Below are 16,509 nucleotides of genomic sequence, written 5' to 3' on the forward strand. Positions count from 1 at the left end.
AGGGGTTGGGGGGGGGGGGAAATAAAGAAAAAAGAAATAGGAACTGCGTCTACGTGACTTAGGGAGAATTTATGTCTCTTGTGCCGACACGCATCGTCAAGGGAGGAAGTGCTGTTATTCTGTTTATTTTTTCAAATTAACTCACTGTAGTTCATATTTTCAGTGCTTTATTTTTCTTAGCTTTCACGGTCCGTGCGCAGTTGTCATATTGACATCCCAACGGTAACTGGAGGGACTGTTTTACATTTTGTGGTTTTCACGAGAACATATTCTTTCAATCGTTTCTTTTTCTGCGGTGGCAACGCTACTATACTATCGCTACGTTGGCAAACCTTCCTACGTCACGTTAGCCGAGAATGCTTTATGCTTGGCGAGTATGCGGAAGACTGACCGAAAGTTCGACATATTGTAGCGTAAAAACGAACGTCTCGTAACCGAATGGCATTTACATAGGTAGCAAAGGATTAGATATAGTATATCTGTTTATTACCGGCCAAGGACTTTTTCCGGTATCCAGGACAAAAAGAGTCGTTCGGTATCGCGATGATCTTACATTTCTTTTTACAAGCCCAAGAAACTCGTTGCAATAAACAGTGCGATTTCGTGGCACCAGATGGCGGCCCGCGCGCTGTTTTTTCCCTTCTTTTTCCAATGTCCCACCCACAAATATATGCTCTTTCGAATTCGCAAGTGGTAAAAGGAAAACTACTACGCAGATCCGTTGATCCGTGCGTTTGCGATTCCACGAAATCAACGAAAGTAAATCCAATTTTCGTAGTGTCCTGTTGCGCAGTTATCGCCGAGGGGGTATTCTATTTGCGTTGTAGAGAAAGTCGACGAGAGACGCTACTAGCCTTTTTGCAAGAGCCGGTATCTCCAGAGTTCGATCTTCAGTCAGCTGAAGCGGCTGTTATGGTCGTACCTTAAGAATCTTATTTTGTTCGCGACTCGAAGGACTGATATATATATATTTGATATCTTCAAGCTACAGTTAAAACTACAACAGTTCATGTAGAAGGAGAGTGAAAGCTGACAGTGTCATTCCTGCTGCATCTCTATGTCTATTTCTTTAATAAATTCTCTTGTGTCCTGTGCATCTTCTCTCACACTGTCATCTATTCAATGATCTCACTATATGCAGACGACTAAAGTTAATAACAAATTTAACATTTGCAGACATTTACTCATCGCGGATATGACTACGTGAGTTACCTGGCATCAAGTATATCTTATCGATTCTAAAAGCATCGATGCACCAGAGATATAGATACAAGTACGACGAAACAAATCCAATACTACTGGTACAATATTGAACGTAATATAAAAGAATTATTTTGACAGATGTTCTTTCAATTGTAATGCGTATATTGGATTCTTCGTCTACGTTTATTTGCTGATAAAGTTCACGTAGAACCGTTATACTTTCTGTCCATTCATTTTCTGGGTTACGAACTCCTCGTGCCGTGTTTGTCCCGAATTGCGACGTAGGAACGCCCCGGAAAAAAAGGGACGGCTCACGACGCAAGACACGCCATAGTAGCATAAAGTTTATTGCCTCGCTGAGAAAGCCCATCGTGTACAGAACCAGGGTCGTGACTTTGGGCTTCCTGTGTAAGGAAGTTGTTAATGCGCATGCGCACAACCGATTACTGGTTTACTCTACGGGAAAACGTATCAGGCCTACAGATACTACTGACACAGTAGTACATAAGTACCATAATGAAAACTGAAATGATATTAAATATATTTTAAAGGGGGGGGGGGATTATATATATGTATAGCACAGTGAACGGTTACATATTCCAGGAGCGCATTGCAATCTGAGAAATATATCCGTATTATCATTTATATTATAGGTAGTACTGAGAAGCAGCAGGGGCTGTTTGGTCGATACGCCCTCGTAGGTTGGCAACGCCCCAACCTCGGCAAAACCATCCCCTCGGATTTGTCAGGGTAATATATCGTGGCGGGTGACCGTTTCAAGATGAAGGTTGTCTTCGACGTTGGAGACGTGGAAGGGAAAAATGTGATAGTCGCGGATACTTTGTCATTTGGATATACAAATGGCGGATGACTTTTGTAGTATCGACGGGGTTGAAGGAAAGTCGATAGTATTTTTCCATAGAGCTGAATTTCTTTTCAGCACGAATCCTGGTACGTGGGTGAATCTATATTTGCATAAGAGATAACTGGGAGTAAAAGTATATATTTTTTTTGTTACTACAGAATTGGGACTTTCGTAGATCTCGAGGCGATTCGATCTACGGTAGTTCATGAAAGCGTATATCTTTTTGTGTTATGCATCGATGCGGGCAATTTGTTATCGTATGACTTTTGATGCGCTAACCTCATCCTTGAGTTATGCAGTAAGTACCGGTAATCACGAGAGAGGTCAGAGGTCGACCGATTCTTTATGACTCTTTTAGATTCAGATATCAATTATTTAATCCGAATCCATCGGACAACGGTATAATCATTTTAAATAGACATTTACGTTTTTAAGAAACGAACGGTCCTGAAATTCGTTCCATGATCGCAGAGTCGATCAAGGCTCTAGGCGTGTCATTAAAGGACAAAGAAAAAAACTATTAGGAAAAACGTAATCGCTCGGGTATTCTTGCATGTGTCTCTTTGGCTTGCACATGTTCTCTGTTATTAAAGATAAATAATTATCTGGGTTTTCTCACAAAGCATAAAATTCCTAAAAAATGCATTTTTCAAGTAGCTTAAACTCAATTTGAATGCCTATTATAATACATCCTGTTCCTGAATTTGACATGGAGAGCACAATTATTTGGCAAAGTCATGGAAAAGATCATTAGCTTTTTTCTCGTTTCAGTCTGATTCCCGTTCGTTTTCGCTTAAGATGTTTTAAAAGAGATGAGACTGTTTATAGATTCTCATCGCGTGCCGAGAAATTTCGCAATCCTCTTGGAAATGTGGCTTAATGACATTCTAACGTACTCGTCTTGAACCACGTAGTAGCTCCGAATCTCTATACCATTTTCAAAATGAAACTCCGTTCCTTCAGGCATTATACCTTCGCGAGACGTGAGTAAAGTTCATACTTATAATGGAGCAGAATCAAATTTGATTAATATGAAAGTTTAAAGCTCTTCGCTTTTTTAAATCTACGTTGACATTGTCTTTTTACACCGTGAATAATTTTTCTCACGTTTCTTAACAAATTGAAATACAGCGTTCCCTTTCGACTCTCGCGACTTTTCATAATTTAACGCCTACGTCAATTCGCATAACCTTGACCATCCAGTCCGTGAAATAATTGTGTCAGCGTGTTTGCGCAGCCAACCAAAAGTGCCAAAATCGTCCTTACACTTGGTTAAAATAGTCATGAAATGACCGGAAACGACGAATTTATGACACTTGAGTCGTTTGCCTAAACGTTTAAGAGGGTCAAAGGTCGCCGGCAAGTACACATTCATCCACTGAGATACACAGTATACCGTGTTTAAGATTTTTATGGCGAATCGTACTACAATGGGGGCAAGAGTTCATCGTCTTAATACGGTAATAGCAAACGTTTGCCATTCCCGTGGTAACTATGGCAGGAGGATCTTTCGCGTGAATCCAGAAATAATTTCCACATTGTTTTTGGAAGTATATTCTTCGTATATAATATCTCCTTCCTAAATACCTTTTTAGACATGTCCTTTTATCGTTCACTTTGTGCCATATCTATTTAGTAGCGTGTCACGGGAGAGGCTAAGTCGCAAGGATTCTTTCACTGTTCCATTGTGAACGCTCGCCAGACCTTTATGGAGGCCTCCAGGCTGGCATTCACACTTTGCGTTAGTTTCTTGCAGATACGGTTTATCGCTCCCACGCAATCTCCCATAGCAACACTCGTATGTACCTCTTACATTGCATCCTCATTCCTGCGATAACTTCACTCTTGAGCCAATAGATGTCTCCTATCGAATTCGTATATCGGCTACCAAGCCATGTAGAATATATCGATATGACTAAGTTCATGTGTTCGAGGCATTGAAAAAAATCTAAATCCCACTGTTATAATTATAGTTACAGATCATCAGATTGGCCATTCAAATTTTACCTTTGCTTTCGTCACTTCGCTAAAAGTAAGGCAAATAGCAACTTTCAGAGATACCATTGCTTTTCTTATGACACGATAGGTGTTAAACGGCTTTTGAAATCTTACCGACGTTAAGTAATATCATATCAATTTATGTGAATGTATGTGTAAGCACGTGAGTGGATTGGGATTTTCCCAAAGATTCACAAATATTTCTCAGTGCGCTCTTCAAGTTGCGCAACGTAAACACTGCTTGAAGGAATAGTGAGAGAGAAACTAATTTTAATTTTGACATACGAACATTCTTAAGGTCAATTATTTTATCGTAGTTCATGGAAAGTAATGTGATTCACTGTCGTACATATTTCTTCCTTTTTTTTTTTATTAATGCATACCTAATCTTTGTGCATGTCCTTTTTTGTTCCAGGACGGGGCGATTTCGTCGGAGGGATAGATAACGAGGCGCTGGATTTTTCACAGCTGGAGGACTTTATCAACAGTGACAGTGAACAACCCGCCACGTGAGTGTCTCCGGTTCTGGAAAAAATAATATTTTAAATATTATCAATAAATGGTGACACTTAACAATCTCTGGGGGTCCACAAGTTTCGTAATCGTAGTTTTACTTAACAGAATCGTAGTGACAGAGTGACAGATCGTTGCACGTACAATCTGAGATTTATGTACGTGCTTAATCATAAAGAAGAATATATTAATAGAATGTTCTATTCTGTCAAGTTACATACAGTCAGCACCCTTCTCCTTCATTCATTCAATCATAGTCGACACGGTCCGTGTCGACTACCAAAGCAATTGTTCGAGACGAACATTCAGGAGTGTTCTCGTTAGATTATTTTAATGTGCTTCTCTGTAGTAGGAATGCTCGCGTTCTCAAAGTCAATAGTAATGTACCAAGAAACATGCGAAGCGTAGAAAATTCTATGTATAAAGATTCCTATAAAAGCGCCAATACAAAACCTTCGCCGCCAGAGAGAATGACTGACGTTTAGCTTGGTGGACAGAATAATTATGAATCTAGAGCAGAATAGTCTACGGGCAGAAAATAATAACTCTCAGGTAATTGTCTCACGTCTCCTTCGATGCGTTGCTGCAACTTCATTGCCAATCTAAAAGCCCTCGGACGGTCGCGCTATCTTGACAGTACTCAATGGTCGCGCGATCCACTTCCGCGCACTTACTGACAAATGGACTTGAATAGACAAAAAAAGGAATTGATAAATTTCTAATGAAAATGCATTTAAATGTTATACAAATAATTTATTTAAATGACAACAGATCAGATTTACAGCCGATCGAAGAAGTTGTACGAGCGTTTTCGAAGTTTCTGGCTTTTATCGAATAGCCTCTATTCGCAATTTACTATATACGCCTGACGGGAGAGTCTCGCAGTCTGCCGACGGATCACTAAAATTTTTTTGACAGATGAAAAGGTTTCAGAAAGATAAAAAAATTAAGATTCGATCAAGGAACATATTATATGAAGATAGAGTTTGAAGTATTTAGGTCATTTGAAATTTGAACGAAACATTGATTTGAAAAAAAAAAAGTACGAGAGAAAGTCTCGTAGAGTGATTGCTGACGGGTTAATGATAAACGCATGAATTGAACTGACGTATGATAACGTATGAGAGGTGCATGACCCATTAAATGAATTATCATCACATAACGTCCTCTCTGATTAATTTTGACATACGACTTTATAAATTGGAACAACAATTGATCCCGAGCTTGAGTGATTAATTGACTATTTGTGAATAACCTGGTCGTGCTTCCTTTGAATTTTCTTGTCTCGAAAGATACCATCGTACGTATACTCGTATAATTCCTAGTGGCACTAACGTGTAATTATATTCTCCACGATTATCAAGCAATGATTAATACACAGTTGGAAAGATAAGGTAAATCGTAGTAATTTTGTTTTATCCTTCAGAGATCAATCGAATGCACGCGATTGCATTATGCAACTAAAATTCGTGCGAACGTTTTACTTCCTCGATACACTTAATTGCACCGCTGCTCCCCCTGAAAGGACACCTGACGATTAATCGAGCGGTTTACAGTGGAAAATAAAATCGATGGGTGCCAACGTTTCTAGACTATAAAATATTTAAGGCACGAGCCTCCCTATACCACCCCCTGGGTCTCTATCCGGGAAATTATGGTAATTAACAAATTCAGCCAATGCGCTTACCGCTGCGTTAAGCAGACATGCATTTCCTGCACGAGGGTCGTATACCTAATCTGTAATTCAAAGACAAGCCGAAGGAATTTTCAAAAAATTTTTCAAAAAAATTTTCAAAAAATAATTAAACGCACCAAGTGCATATTTAATTTATTATGAAATTAAAGGAACAAGATAATTTTATTGAAACATAGAGAAGTAGGATACATTCAAATAGGTCGTACGGTCTGGGTGGTGTGATTGGGTTAGATCCAGTGCAACACAGTGTTGAATTGCAGTGCTATATTCAGCGACAGAGACAGAATTATAGCAGTGACCACAGAGGTGTAATGATATAATGACACTACAGCCTGGATGGAATTGATGGAATCACTGTTGGCTGGATTAAACCCGGTAATTGGTTGCATATTCTGCACTTAAAGGTTCGTGTACACTGTCCTATGCAAGGAAAAGATACGAAGAGCCTTAGGCTTTCATTGGGAGGGATTTCCTTCGAATTTCATTAGGAAAAAATATAGTGGAGAATTTGGAAATTCTTCAGTCTCACTCGACTGTCTCTCGCAGAGAGAGGAGATACCATTGTCACTTTCTATCCGTCAACGAAAGAGACGTTCTGCTTTTGACTCCCGTTTTACAGGAAGAAATGACTCGTGCATGCACGAATCTTTTTCTCCGGTGGAAAAGCGAGAAGCATGACGCCCATAATGTCATTATTGGACGGTGTGCAATGGCGAACGCGCGATAGCGTATCTATGTTTTGTAAACCCTGCGTGCCTGTTGCATGTACGGACTTTATTGCATGCCCATGGCTGCAGTTTTTCTTTCGAACACAAAGATTCCTCTAAAGTTTATTATTACGAGAATCTCACTCTGGTTCTGCTTATACGATTCACAGGGATGCCTCTCGTACTGAAATTTTTCATGAATATAAGTCAAAGGTTATACCAGGCGTTTTTAGGAAATCTTATTATGTTAGGAAATATTTTATTATGTTGCATGAAATTTTTTTTATAAATAAAACATAAGATTCTTGAGATGTCGAAGAAGGTATATACGCATCTGCCTAGTGGAATCAGCCGATGTGCTTTTTAATATTGACATGATGTTTAGCATTGGTCTGTCAGTGTGACGTAATTGTTGATTTTTTTTTTTCTAGGTATTTTGCGGATACACTAGCCCACAATGAAGGCGGTGCTGCGACAAATCAAGGAGGCAGAGTGGAGGCGACGGCGAGTCAACAACCACCTCCCAGGTTGCCATCACCGATCACTCAAAATCATCCAGTTTCTGCCACGTGCGCTTCTGCTACTACCACTGTACCTTCTGCAAATACATACAAAGATCCACAAACATACGTTCTTCCGTAAGTTCAGAGAAGTTCACAGTGTCTGCGCTGTATGGTTATTTAAATGCAAAGTAAACACGTGTAACGGTATGCTCTGGTAATTGGAATGGTAAGAAATAAGACGAGACAGTGTTTGGCAAGAAACGTAGAAAACTATTGATAGAAATTTTAGCACTTTGTGAGCAAGCGGTGGAAAAGATTTTGGTAGGTTTAGGATTCTTTGAATTTTTTGAAAGACTTAATTACCCATGTTTTTGATGTTAAGAATAGAATCTTGAACAATTGTGCTATTTATTTCAATCAATGTTTTTAATCATTGGCTGATTTATTCTCTGTAGAAGAAATTGTTATTTTACCTTCATTTATCTGAAACCGTGTGTGTAGAAATATTTCAGTCATTCTCCATTCTGATGATACATAAATGTATGAAGATTATTGGATTAATTTTATGACGTTCCCTACTGTTATGTGTAAATGTGAAAGATCCTTTATGATCAGTTGCGCGAATTGCAATGATCAATACAGATTCCATTATATGATATCACGTTTATACATTGACAAGATCGAACTAACTGTATTATTTTTAAATCAACTGAATTGTGTTTAATGAATAAACTTTATTATAACATTCTTTCAACCGAAGGAGAGTTATTAATGAAAATATATTGATTCCCACAGACATGCTCTACCAGAAAGTCCGCCGGACAGCGGTAGCGAGCCTCCCTACTCACCACCTGGACATCATGAATCTCAACATGTACATTCACCACGTGAGTTCAGTTGAATCTTGACAATGTATTTTATAAGTCAGTAAGTTTGTTGGATCGGAGATTACTTAATACTCGAATTGTGCAGATCAAAAAGCAGCTTTACAAGAGATACTCTTGCATCACCAAGGAAATACAACCAGCTATGCTCCGGGTCCGTTACCGCCATCACCAAGAGCATTGGCTCCTGCTGCTGATCCTCTTTTGTTAACGCATCCTGTATTAACGCCACTTTTAACGCCAGGCACACCTACCTTGCCAACCCAACAACAATTAGGGACTTCTCTTGTTCCTCTACCACACGAACATAGTCCTGGTGGAATAACTACTCTGTATTCGTCACTTCAGTCTGCACCTAAAAAGAGAAAACTTAGTCAAGATGGTCTTATCCACGTTAAACAAGTAAATATATTTGTAGAAGAAATAATATTCCACCTGACCATTTGTTTCTCCAATGTGGGAAATCGGACTGATTAGCTTTTTTATTTTAAGGAACCTGAATTAGGAACTGTTGAGCATAGCTGCAGTAGCAGCAGTGCTGTGCTGGATGGCGATGAAGTTGCGGGTGACAGTGCATACATAGACGCAAGTTATCAGTGCATACGGTTCCATCCGTTTCAGCAAACGTCCTGGCATGCACTTTGCGATCATAATCTCAAGGAATTGCCTGTACCCCATTATAGGGTCGATGCAGATAAAGGATTCAATTTTAGTAACTCGGACGATGCATTTGTTTGTCAAAAGAAGAATCATTTCCAGGTAAGAAGCGGAATTAATTAAATAGTGTTATAATTGTAGATACTTTGTTACGAAAGTTCTTAACGTGCTTTTCAGATTACTTGCCATGCACAACTACAGGGTGAAGCCGTATTCGTTAGGACGGGTGAAGGTCTGAAGAAGATCAGTAGTTTTCAACTTCACTTTTATGGAGTTAAAGTTGAATCACCAACTCAGACAATTAGAGTTGAGCAGAGTCAAAGTGATAGGAGCAAAAAACCTTTTCATCCTGTGGTGTAAGTATCATTATGAACTTCAACTGTGTCTGTGGGCAGTTGGTTAATATATTTTATATCAATGCAGTATTATTACTGAGAATTCATTCGAACAACTTTTTGACTTTTAATACTGAACTTAAAATGCATTTGTTTTGCATGATACTTTTATTTTCATGATATCTCGAAGCAACTTTTAGGCCCTTCGGTTGCAAAATTTTATTGTTTTTCTTACGGTTTCAATCAGTGTCACCGTTACGCTAAAATAGGGCTGGTTTTAGGGTCGAATTGGGCGGCGAACGTGTCACGAAGGTGACAGTCGGTCGTCTTCACTTTAGTGAGACGACGAGCAACAATATGCGAAAAAAAGGCAAACCAAATCCAGACCAAAGGTATTTTCACTTGGTAGTTGGATTACATGCTCACACAGCAGATCAGGCCAGTTACCAAGTGGTTGCGCACGCATCGGAACGAATAATCGTGAGGGTAAGCAAACATCTTTTTCTGATAATAAATTGTACCAGTTTTATTTATGGTTATTACTAAACTAGAAAAATACTCCAACTAATAGAACACTACCGGTAGAGGATCCATTTGTAAAGTTACTAGGCTTTTGTGCAGGCAAGCAATCCCGGTCAATTTGAATCGGAAGGAAGTGCCGTTGGCGCCGAAGGTGGCTGGCAAAGAGGAGCAGCTCCTGATAGTGTCTATCATGCAGGACGAGTCGGTATTAATACCGATAGACCCGATGAAGCACTTGTCGTTCATGGAAATATGAAAGTACGCACAGTAATCAATAAAAATAAACAATTAAATTATGTTGATAGGATTTTCATTCTATTGAAATAATTATAATGTAAACGTAACAGGTAACGGGACATATTGTTCAACCAAGCGACGCCAGAGCAAAGCAGAATGTTCAAGAAGTTGATACACGTGAACAGTTAAGAAATGTTCAACAGTTACGGGTTGTTCGATATCGCTATGCACCAGAATTTGCATTGCACTCTGGTCTCGGTATCAAACCTCAGGAAGATACTGGGGTGATAGCACAAGAAGTACAACAGATTTTACCTGAAGCGGTTCTACCAGCTGGTGATATTGTACTTCCTAACGGACAGAGAATAGATAATTTTTTGGTAGTGAACAAGGAGAGAATATTTATGGAAAACGTTGGAGCTGTGAAGGAACTGTGCAAAGTAAGTTGCAGAGATTTCTCTCGATTATATCTTGATAATAGGCTATACTTATCTATTATGGATTGGATAAACGTATCTGTATGCCTTCGTAGGTAACGGACAGTTTAGAAACTAGGATAGATCAACTAGAGAGAATTAACAAGCGTCTGGCAAAATTGAAAAGAGGCGACAGTTTAAAAAGTTCCGTTAGTACAGTCTCCAGCATTTCGAGCAGCAAATATGCATCATCAATCAGCGCAAAAACTCCTGTACCAAGACGAAGCAAGCGACCCGACAGAGATGAGGAATTGCTCTGCAGCAATAAATTTATTCAAATTATCATCGTTATCCTTATTCTTATTATGGCCTTTTGGTACTTATTTATGCATTCTACGACTTTATTCCTTCAATAAAATAAAAACCAAAAATCTCCATATTAAAGTCATTAATAACGTTTGGAATTAATTTATTAATTCTTTTTTAGCCTTGTGGCAATGGCAACCTTATATTTTCTGGAATATCAGAAAAGAAGTAGCCTTGAATGGACTCCTTTAGCAGGCGGTAGAAAACTTGCATCAGGTCCAAGTCACATACCGAATTTACCAACTACACCAGGCTATGATCCTCGATTCAATCCATTACTTCACAGTACCTTGCCACCATCTTATACTGTGCATGGGACATATACTAAAGGCATGGATGGCTATACATCCGTTAGAGGCGGCATGATTTCTACGCAAACACCAAATACTAAGCAACAGTTGTACTCGCAAGAAATAACTTGGTATCCGGTGGGTCCATCTGGTCCTCAAAATAGATTTGAAAAGAATAGGTAAGTTAGTTATAGCAGATTCATTCCACAAATTAATCACACTGTATTATATGCATTATTGATCTTGTTATTTAATTATTTTTTTTAACCTAGTGAACTTCCTAGCAACTGGCTTAGTAGAAATAATCCAGGCGCTATGCCTAGCAATGTAGATGAGAATGATCAAGGAACAGATGTGGATGCTCCACCACCGAGTAAAGGTCTGGTTCCCATAGGAAGACCATTCGATTGCTCTACTCATTTTACAGAGTTGGAAAGTCCATGCCAGGTAACTAATAAATGAGTAGTAAATCAAAGTTGCGTAATACTATAATGAATAACATGTTCTTATATGTGATATTTAACATTTTTTATAACTGTAAAACAGATATATTGTTGTACGGCTGAGATACATCAACTGGAAGAACCACGCCCGGATCATCCACCAGAAAAGAAGTCCTTGTGTAAGTTTAATATAAGATTTACATCTTTAATAATTAGTTCAAATTACGTTAAAATTAAGGTTGACAGTTATATTGCAATATTCAATATATTCTTCTTAGTAGATCATTTGGAGCAACCATTGAGTATACACGAAGAAAAGCGAAAATCTAGCAAGGGGTTCCAAAATGGAATCAGTCCATCTGATCCTAACACAGAAACACTTGTGAAGGAGGTAAGTCAATCCCAGCGTAATCATTTCCTTTAATCGAATGCATCCTGATAACGCACGCTCTAGATTGAGTCTTAACGACTATCCTTTTTGTTTTTTTAGCAAAGCAATTATAAGTACCTTCATAAAAGAACGAGGCGGGAAGCCGGCGGTGGTGGAGATTGGGGTGAAGTTGCCAGCAATGCAGCAGGATCATTGCCTCCAGAGCGTAGGCCTCAATTATTTATAACAGCGAAGAGCTTCAATGTTTCTCTGGATCAAAGATACTGTTCATCCTTGAGTACTCCTAATAATGTCAGCTGCATTATACCACTGTCCAAATACATGCCTGATACCCACCTCACGTTACACTTTCTGTAAGTATTGTTTTCTATACCACTATGACAGATTTTACTAGCATTTAATCGACAATATATATTATAAAAGTACGATCTTACTTTTACGCAGTGGGATGCCCTGGTACTGGCAAATTGTACAACAGTGTCCATTACCGCCAAACGTGGCGGTTGACGAAGCAATGGCATGCGGTTGGGGTTATCCAACACAGCAACAAAGAGAAAACACGCGAAGGAGTAGTGAACCTGGCGATCAATCTTTTTCTTTGGACGTAGCGCATTATCTAAGGAAAACATTGAGGTTCCGCGTGCCTACTGTTCAACCGCAAGAAGTAAGTATAATAAGAGAGAGGAGAGGCTCATTATTCTACAAATTATTAAAAATATTAATCGTACTACAATCTTGGAAGATCAAGGATGTTCTTATTCTTATACGAGTTCATCTTTTTGAAAGCTGATCTTCAGTATTTTGTGATCCTGGATGATAATAGTTCTTTTTTATTTTTGTTGCAGAATATCTGCCAGAATCGTAATGGTGGAGATTATTTAGAATTTACACTGCATTTCTATAGAGATTGCGAGGAGTAATGATATTCTTAGCATCACGTGTATCGCACATCATGAGAAACTGACATATCACTTACAGGTTCTTAAGTTTATATAGACTAGAGTGGACTTTTTAGTCTACCCGATATCGGAACCACTATGCCTTGATAGCGTGTTCGAAGTTCTTTTTTAACGGCAAACATAAGATCTAATATATATAATTGAATCTCAATTCTAAAAAAAATCTGACATTGTATTTTGTATATCGTTATACTAGATTGTCCAGAATATATAATTGTATTTCAAGATTCATTAGATGTATGAAAGGTAAGACATATAGCAGACATACAAACGAATACTTTGTGTCAAGTGCTCTATTCATTTACACCTATGTATGAAATTATCATTGAAATTCCGAGAGTCAGTGCGCAGACTTATCCTTAAATTTTTACAAAAATGTTATCTGTCAGCCTATGTTAACATTAAGAATCTGTTTTTGCACAAACTCACCGAACGATTCTTGGTTTTGACGTTAGCATATACATAGTACCCATTGCGTAATAGAGCCGGCAGCTACAAAACGTTGTGCAATTATTATTTTAATGGATTTTTAGTCGGATTATATTGAACTAATTACGTATTTCCTTTCTGTGCGTATTATACGTAATAATTTTGAATTCAAAAGGTTTATGCTTTTTGCAAACGTTGCTTTCTTTTAAAGTATCAATTAAAGTATGAATTACTTTTATGACTCGTGATGTATCTAAATTTTTATAAAAATAATCTTTAATGTTTTATTTTAAAATCAAGATATCATGTAATGATAAAGAACATAAAAATTAACAAATGTTATATCAAAAATATATGTTAAATGTTACAAGCAGGCAACAAATGTCTCAAAACAGAATTTCGAAGATTTACATTGCTCTATTTTTCTTCTCTCTTATTCACTATACTTGTTTCACCTTTTAATCATTATACGCATGGGAATTTTATATAAAATTATCCCCTTCAGCATTACAAGCCAAGCATCTATCGACGATATAAAATTCTAGTTTTTTTTTTAAAGTCTCATCAATAATTTAATGCTGATTTTGAAACTTAATTTTTTCTCCGAGAGAATTGCAATTTGAAATGGTTTTATTAGCTTTTACGTGCATACCATAATTTTTAGATTCTATTTTTCTTAACATACTAATCTATTTTATTTATCAATGGCCTTGGGTATTATAGAAAACGAAGTTCCTATGGATAATTCTTTGGTTGACTGATATATACTCTCGGTTTAAAAAATACAGTTTTGAAAATCTTGAATTTTCTCTGAATGGATTTGTAAACTTCATCAATGCATCATCTTATAATTCTACAGTCATTTCTCATATAAATGAATTAGAAATTTCATCTATAAGCACAAAAAATGAGGTATACAGCATATTGATAGTAATTAGAATCTTTTGTTGCATTAAGAAGTGCAAATCTAAGGAAGGCATATTGACAGCGGTAAAATTACTACCGCGTAGTGCAGTGTGTAAATTTGTTTACTGTGTATATTGAATTTTGGATGCATTTGTCCAACTAGTGAAATTCATACACAGAACACACGCATGATGTACTATGCGATGTACCATACAGAACATTGATAATCGATAAGTAAAATATAAATTATATTATGTTGATGTAACAATATAAAGATCACATATTCAAATTATTTACTTAGCATAGACAATGAATGGTCGTTATAAGGCAGCGCAAAACTGTTAGCTAGTAAACAACTATTCTGTAAATTTTCTAATATTCACAGACATCTTTTTACTGCGTATAAAATCTTGTTTAATTTCGTAATTCTCACAATGGTTTGGAGCATACGCAACAAATAATGATAAGACATTTGTACATTTTTCATTGCTACAGTATGTGTATGATTTAACTTGAATATTGTTTGATATTTCATTTTTATTTTATGAGTCGCATTTCTCTCTTCATTATCTTTAAGTAATACGTTGGACTAAATATATAGTAAAAAAAGTGGATTTACTATTGAAGTAGATCGCATCTTTTAAAGAATAATCAGCAATATTGTGAATTACAGTACTATTGAATATAAATAGTTAATACGAAGTGTTAACACATTGATATTTTGACTTTTTTTCAAATGCAAATCAATTATTTCAATAAGAGTAAAAAGGCCACAACAATTGTGATAAAAATGTTTTTAGAAATTTAAAACTGTCGATTACTTGGATGAATAATTTAATTAAAATCTTTGTTATGGTTTCGCCTTCTGCAGCTGATATATAGTGTTATTTACAACCATCTTTAAACGCAGTAATTATAAAAGGACCATATTTTCATAAAGGCGAGTGGCTTGCATTGTTTGTCTAAGTACTTTTCACTATCTATTGCTTTTGCCGCACTGTATGTGAATATGTAACTTTAATGTATGACATTGGCAGCAAAGACCTGTGATGATATGCAGGCAATTAAGTAGTTGAAATGATAATTCATAGCTACTAAATAATATAGACAATAGTGATTTGTACATACACTTCAGTAATATATATATATTATACAAATTGTATGACTAAAAATTGAAATAGATATAAGTGAATATAATGCAATTAGAATACTTGCAGTCTGACATATTAATGAAAATAATATGATTTGACTATCATTTATGTTACTATTGCTGTCTCTGGAATTCAGCGTGACACGGAGTAATACATATTTGCACGTACTAACTTTGTATCAGGATCTAGATGTAGTAATCAGATAGATATGGCAATTATTGATCCGTTCAATTATCCGGTGCAATCATTCAAATTAATTGAGTGAAGAGCAGATATAAATTGTTTTCAATAATTGATTAAGACGTTATTGCAACCATTGTCCTGTTATCTATACGATCAAATGATATAGTGATTAACGGTCCATTGATGGCCGGGCCATTGTTCGTATATTTTAAAAAAGATGCGTGTAAAACTTGTCTTTATCGTGTAATGGTGATACATTTTTATGCAATACCAATGTTGAACAATTGTTCTTTTGCCCAGTATAAATATTCCAAATCCCAAAAAAACATTAAACGATTTCAAGTTTTGCAACAAATTTACGCATCTTTTCAATTTATCACTATTGCATTGAAGCATTCCATGTATTTTAATATTATATTTGACGCAGTAATGACCTATAGTCTCATTTTATTTTTTTTTTACGAAAGTGACTACTGTTTGAATAGTTGCAATGTAATAAGGATCTGTTGATCGTGTTGCGGTAACATTTTCCCACTAGAGCACTAATACATTACTAGTCTTCAAGACCTCCTTTCGCAACAGATCTTAAGATAATGAAAATGTTAATCATCACTAATTACTAAAATAAGATTAAGTGCCTTGTGCACTGAATTTTACAGTGTAATTGTATATTTGATCATGAATCTATGTAAATGTAATATCTACATATTTATTAATTGTATTATTACAAAATTATTATACTATAATAATTATATTATTGTACTTGTAGCAGAATAAAACAACTGCTCTACGAGCTAGAAACTTGGTTCATTCAACATGAAGACAATCACACACCTGAAAACATGTTTTGTATAA

At 36.7% G+C, this 16,509-nt stretch overlaps 1 protein-coding gene across 7 annotated transcripts in view; it reads left to right on the forward strand.

Annotated features, from left to right (window-relative positions):
• LOC107263631 (myelin regulatory factor-like protein) overlaps window positions 1-16,447 on the forward strand; it is a 36,137-nt gene extending 19,690 nt beyond the window's left edge. For 2 of the 7 annotated variants that reach the window (XM_015731044.2, XM_015731038.2), the window contains exons 2-18: window positions 4,482-4,575; window positions 7,414-7,620; window positions 8,281-8,372; window positions 8,458-8,771; window positions 8,862-9,128; window positions 9,204-9,382; window positions 9,631-9,847; window positions 9,971-10,141; window positions 10,231-10,560; window positions 10,653-10,912; window positions 11,024-11,371; window positions 11,465-11,639; window positions 11,739-11,814; window positions 11,914-12,026; window positions 12,126-12,379; window positions 12,471-12,690; window positions 12,872-16,447. In XM_015731044.2, the coding sequence (XP_015586530.1) occupies window positions 4,482-4,575; window positions 7,414-7,620; window positions 8,281-8,372; window positions 8,458-8,771; window positions 8,862-9,128; window positions 9,204-9,382; window positions 9,631-9,847; window positions 9,971-10,141; window positions 10,231-10,560; window positions 10,653-10,912; window positions 11,024-11,371; window positions 11,465-11,639; window positions 11,739-11,814; window positions 11,914-12,026; window positions 12,126-12,379; window positions 12,471-12,690; window positions 12,872-12,946 (3,392 nt within the window). In that variant the 3' untranslated portion in view covers window positions 12,947-16,447. The remainder of the gene's footprint in view (window positions 1-4,481; window positions 4,576-7,413; window positions 7,621-8,280; window positions 8,373-8,457; window positions 8,772-8,861; window positions 9,129-9,203; window positions 9,383-9,630; window positions 9,848-9,970; window positions 10,142-10,230; window positions 10,561-10,652; window positions 10,913-11,023; window positions 11,372-11,464; window positions 11,640-11,738; window positions 11,815-11,913; window positions 12,027-12,125; window positions 12,380-12,470; window positions 12,691-12,871) is intronic. The other 5 variants (XM_015731045.2, XM_015731042.2, XM_015731040.2 and 2 more) reach the window with 4 other exon arrangements.
• Window positions 16,448-16,509: the final 62 nt, after the last annotated feature.

The sequence above is a fragment of the Cephus cinctus genome, unplaced genomic scaffold (genome assembly GCF_000341935.2).
Source record: "Cephus cinctus unplaced genomic scaffold, Ccin1 Ccin1_scaffold0160, whole genome shotgun sequence".
NCBI lineage: Eukaryota > Metazoa > Arthropoda > Insecta > Hymenoptera > Cephidae > Cephus > Cephus cinctus.